A 2,339-nucleotide genomic window follows, 5' to 3' on the forward strand; every position below is an offset into this window, starting at 1 on the left:
TTCTATTTTGTTATATACCTTTATAAAGCATCGATATCAGTTAATATAACATAAAAGTGGTAAAAAAAACAAATATTTCGGGATATCATAACACTTTTTTAATTTTAATTTAAGGAAGCAAAAAATGTTATTCAAATAAGCACTAAAAAGAAGTTTATTCTTTTTTAGTTTTTCATTAAAAAAATAGTATATTAAATGCAACAAAATATAAATAACTCAGTTGAACTAACGTATACGTGTATTTACTAAACAAATTATTTTTCAATGCATAAAATCTGAATAATACTTTAAATAATAGACATGATTTAACAACATATAAAAAATAATGCAGTACTGTTATTGTCATATGCTGATTACAATAGTGTAATCCAATTTTCCTTATATGTTTTCTAAAATTATGAATAATAAAAAATATGATGCAAATATTTCTCTGCTAAGTTAACAAAGAAGTTTACTAAAAATAAGTTACTACTAAAAAATATGAGTTAATATTTAATGTTTAACGTAAAATAAGAATTTTAATTTTTTTAGTATTCGTATTGATCATTATGATGAATATTCAAAAGCACTATATGAAAATGGAATACTTCTTTCTTCACTTGCAATTGAAGGTTGTTGTAGTACCCTTTGTAGCTTTTCGTTCATATGCGATTGTTTCTTTCTTTTCCTCTTAGTAAGAATTCTCCATAAAGGAGTGTACTAAAAAAAAAATTGGAATATTTACAATTTAATAATTATATATAAATAAAATAACATGAATAATTAATTTGATGCAGTAAATTTTGTTTTACTTTAAAAAGAAGGCTTAGGAACAGAACAATTCCCATGGGTATTGAAGTCTTTATGACATTTCCTTTATTGGCTTGTATTGTACTGAAAATTTGATTAAATATATCTGATTTATCACTATTATGAGCAATTAATTCATCATTTCGTATTTCTCTACAAGAAGATCCAATACAGGTAGTGCTACTATCATGTACTTGATTATCACCATCTTCAATAAGAGTAACATCAAGACCAGTAGTTTGGCCACTAACAGGTGCATCAACAGCACGTTTATCACCACCATCTGCACTATTAGGACATCTCCCACTAGCACATACATCATATGAGTTCACATCATTAGTAACTTGATTAATTGAATTTGAATCGCCGGAAATTGTACTACTAAGGACAGGAATATCTAAAGTTTCTGTAGTAGTATCATCATCGTTACTATCTTTACTTCCAAGGGGATTATCAGAATTGTCCTGCTCATCAGAAGTATTAGCACTGTGTGGACTTTTTTCATCAGGATTTTTGCCTATAGTCATTTCTTGTGAGTTATCGATTGAAACAGGTTCCTGTTCAGGGATACGTTGAGTAGATGAACTTATTAGTTGACCCTCTAATTCAGTAGATGGGGAATGAATTGAATCAGATATAGGGTCTTTTGGAGGCTCCACATGTCCAGGTGGACTAGAATTCTGATTATCTTTTGGTTTAGATGCTTCACTATCACGAACAACAGGTTCACTAAATGGTTTTATCTCTGGTTGGGCATGAGTTGCAACTTCTTGTTTTAAACCATCTGCTTCAGCATGGTTTCGATCTGGATCTACAGAATCTTGTACTTTCAAATTTTCGGTGATAGAAACCACTGCATCACGTTGTCCTTGACGTTGACCTGGCTCTACTTTTTTTCCTGGTGCTTCATTATTACAGCTCTTACCTCCTTTTTTACAGGGATCTTCTGTTGCATGTTTTGGTACAACAGCTTTTTTAACTTGAGACCCACGATTGTCCGGACAATTAGATTGAGAAGGACATTTTTTTAAAAAACTCGTTATTTCATAATCTTCAATTAATTTAGTTCGTAATAAATTATCGCCGTAGCAACTATTTAATTCTTCATTTTTATTAACTATATAATTCTTTATTTTGCTGTGATCATTATAGTAATTTCTACTTCTCTTTCTACTTAAGGCATTAATTTGCTGTATAATATCATTTTTAATATTAGAATATTTAGTTAAGCATCCAGGATATATAAATCTTTGTGCATAATAATTGTTACTACTAAATAATCGAGACCGTGGTGTTGTCATTTTTTATTATAAAATCATTCTTTATTTTTCGTTTAAATATATAATTTGTAAAAATAATTTATGCATATGTGTAGAAACATTAACAGTATGAAATTTTATTTTCTCGGATTGTGACTTTAGATTATTACTATTCGATATGTATTAATGATAATAATAAATGTTATAAGTAAACGTTTTATAACATATAAGTATTAAGTTTAAAAAATTAATGCATATATTGTAATATATAATAAAATTTTCACATAAACA

At 28.0% G+C, this 2,339-nt stretch overlaps 1 protein-coding gene across 1 annotated transcript; it reads right to left on the minus strand.

Annotated features, from left to right (window-relative positions):
* Window positions 1-546: 546 nt before the first annotated feature.
* On the minus strand, window positions 547-2,090 carry PVX_016640 (variable surface protein Vir18-like; the record flags this gene model as incomplete). Its single annotated transcript, XM_001612461.1, has 2 exons — window positions 547-699; window positions 792-2,090. 2 exons carry the CDS (start codon window positions 2,088-2,090, stop codon window positions 547-549), a joined length of 1,452 nt encoding a protein of 483 aa, XP_001612511.1.
* Between the last annotated feature and the right edge of the window lie 249 nt (window positions 2,091-2,339).

Source organism: Plasmodium vivax, genomic scaffold (assembly GCF_000002415.2).
Source record: "Plasmodium vivax scf_6623 genomic scaffold, whole genome shotgun sequence".
Lineage (NCBI taxonomy): Eukaryota > Apicomplexa > Aconoidasida > Haemosporida > Plasmodiidae > Plasmodium > Plasmodium vivax.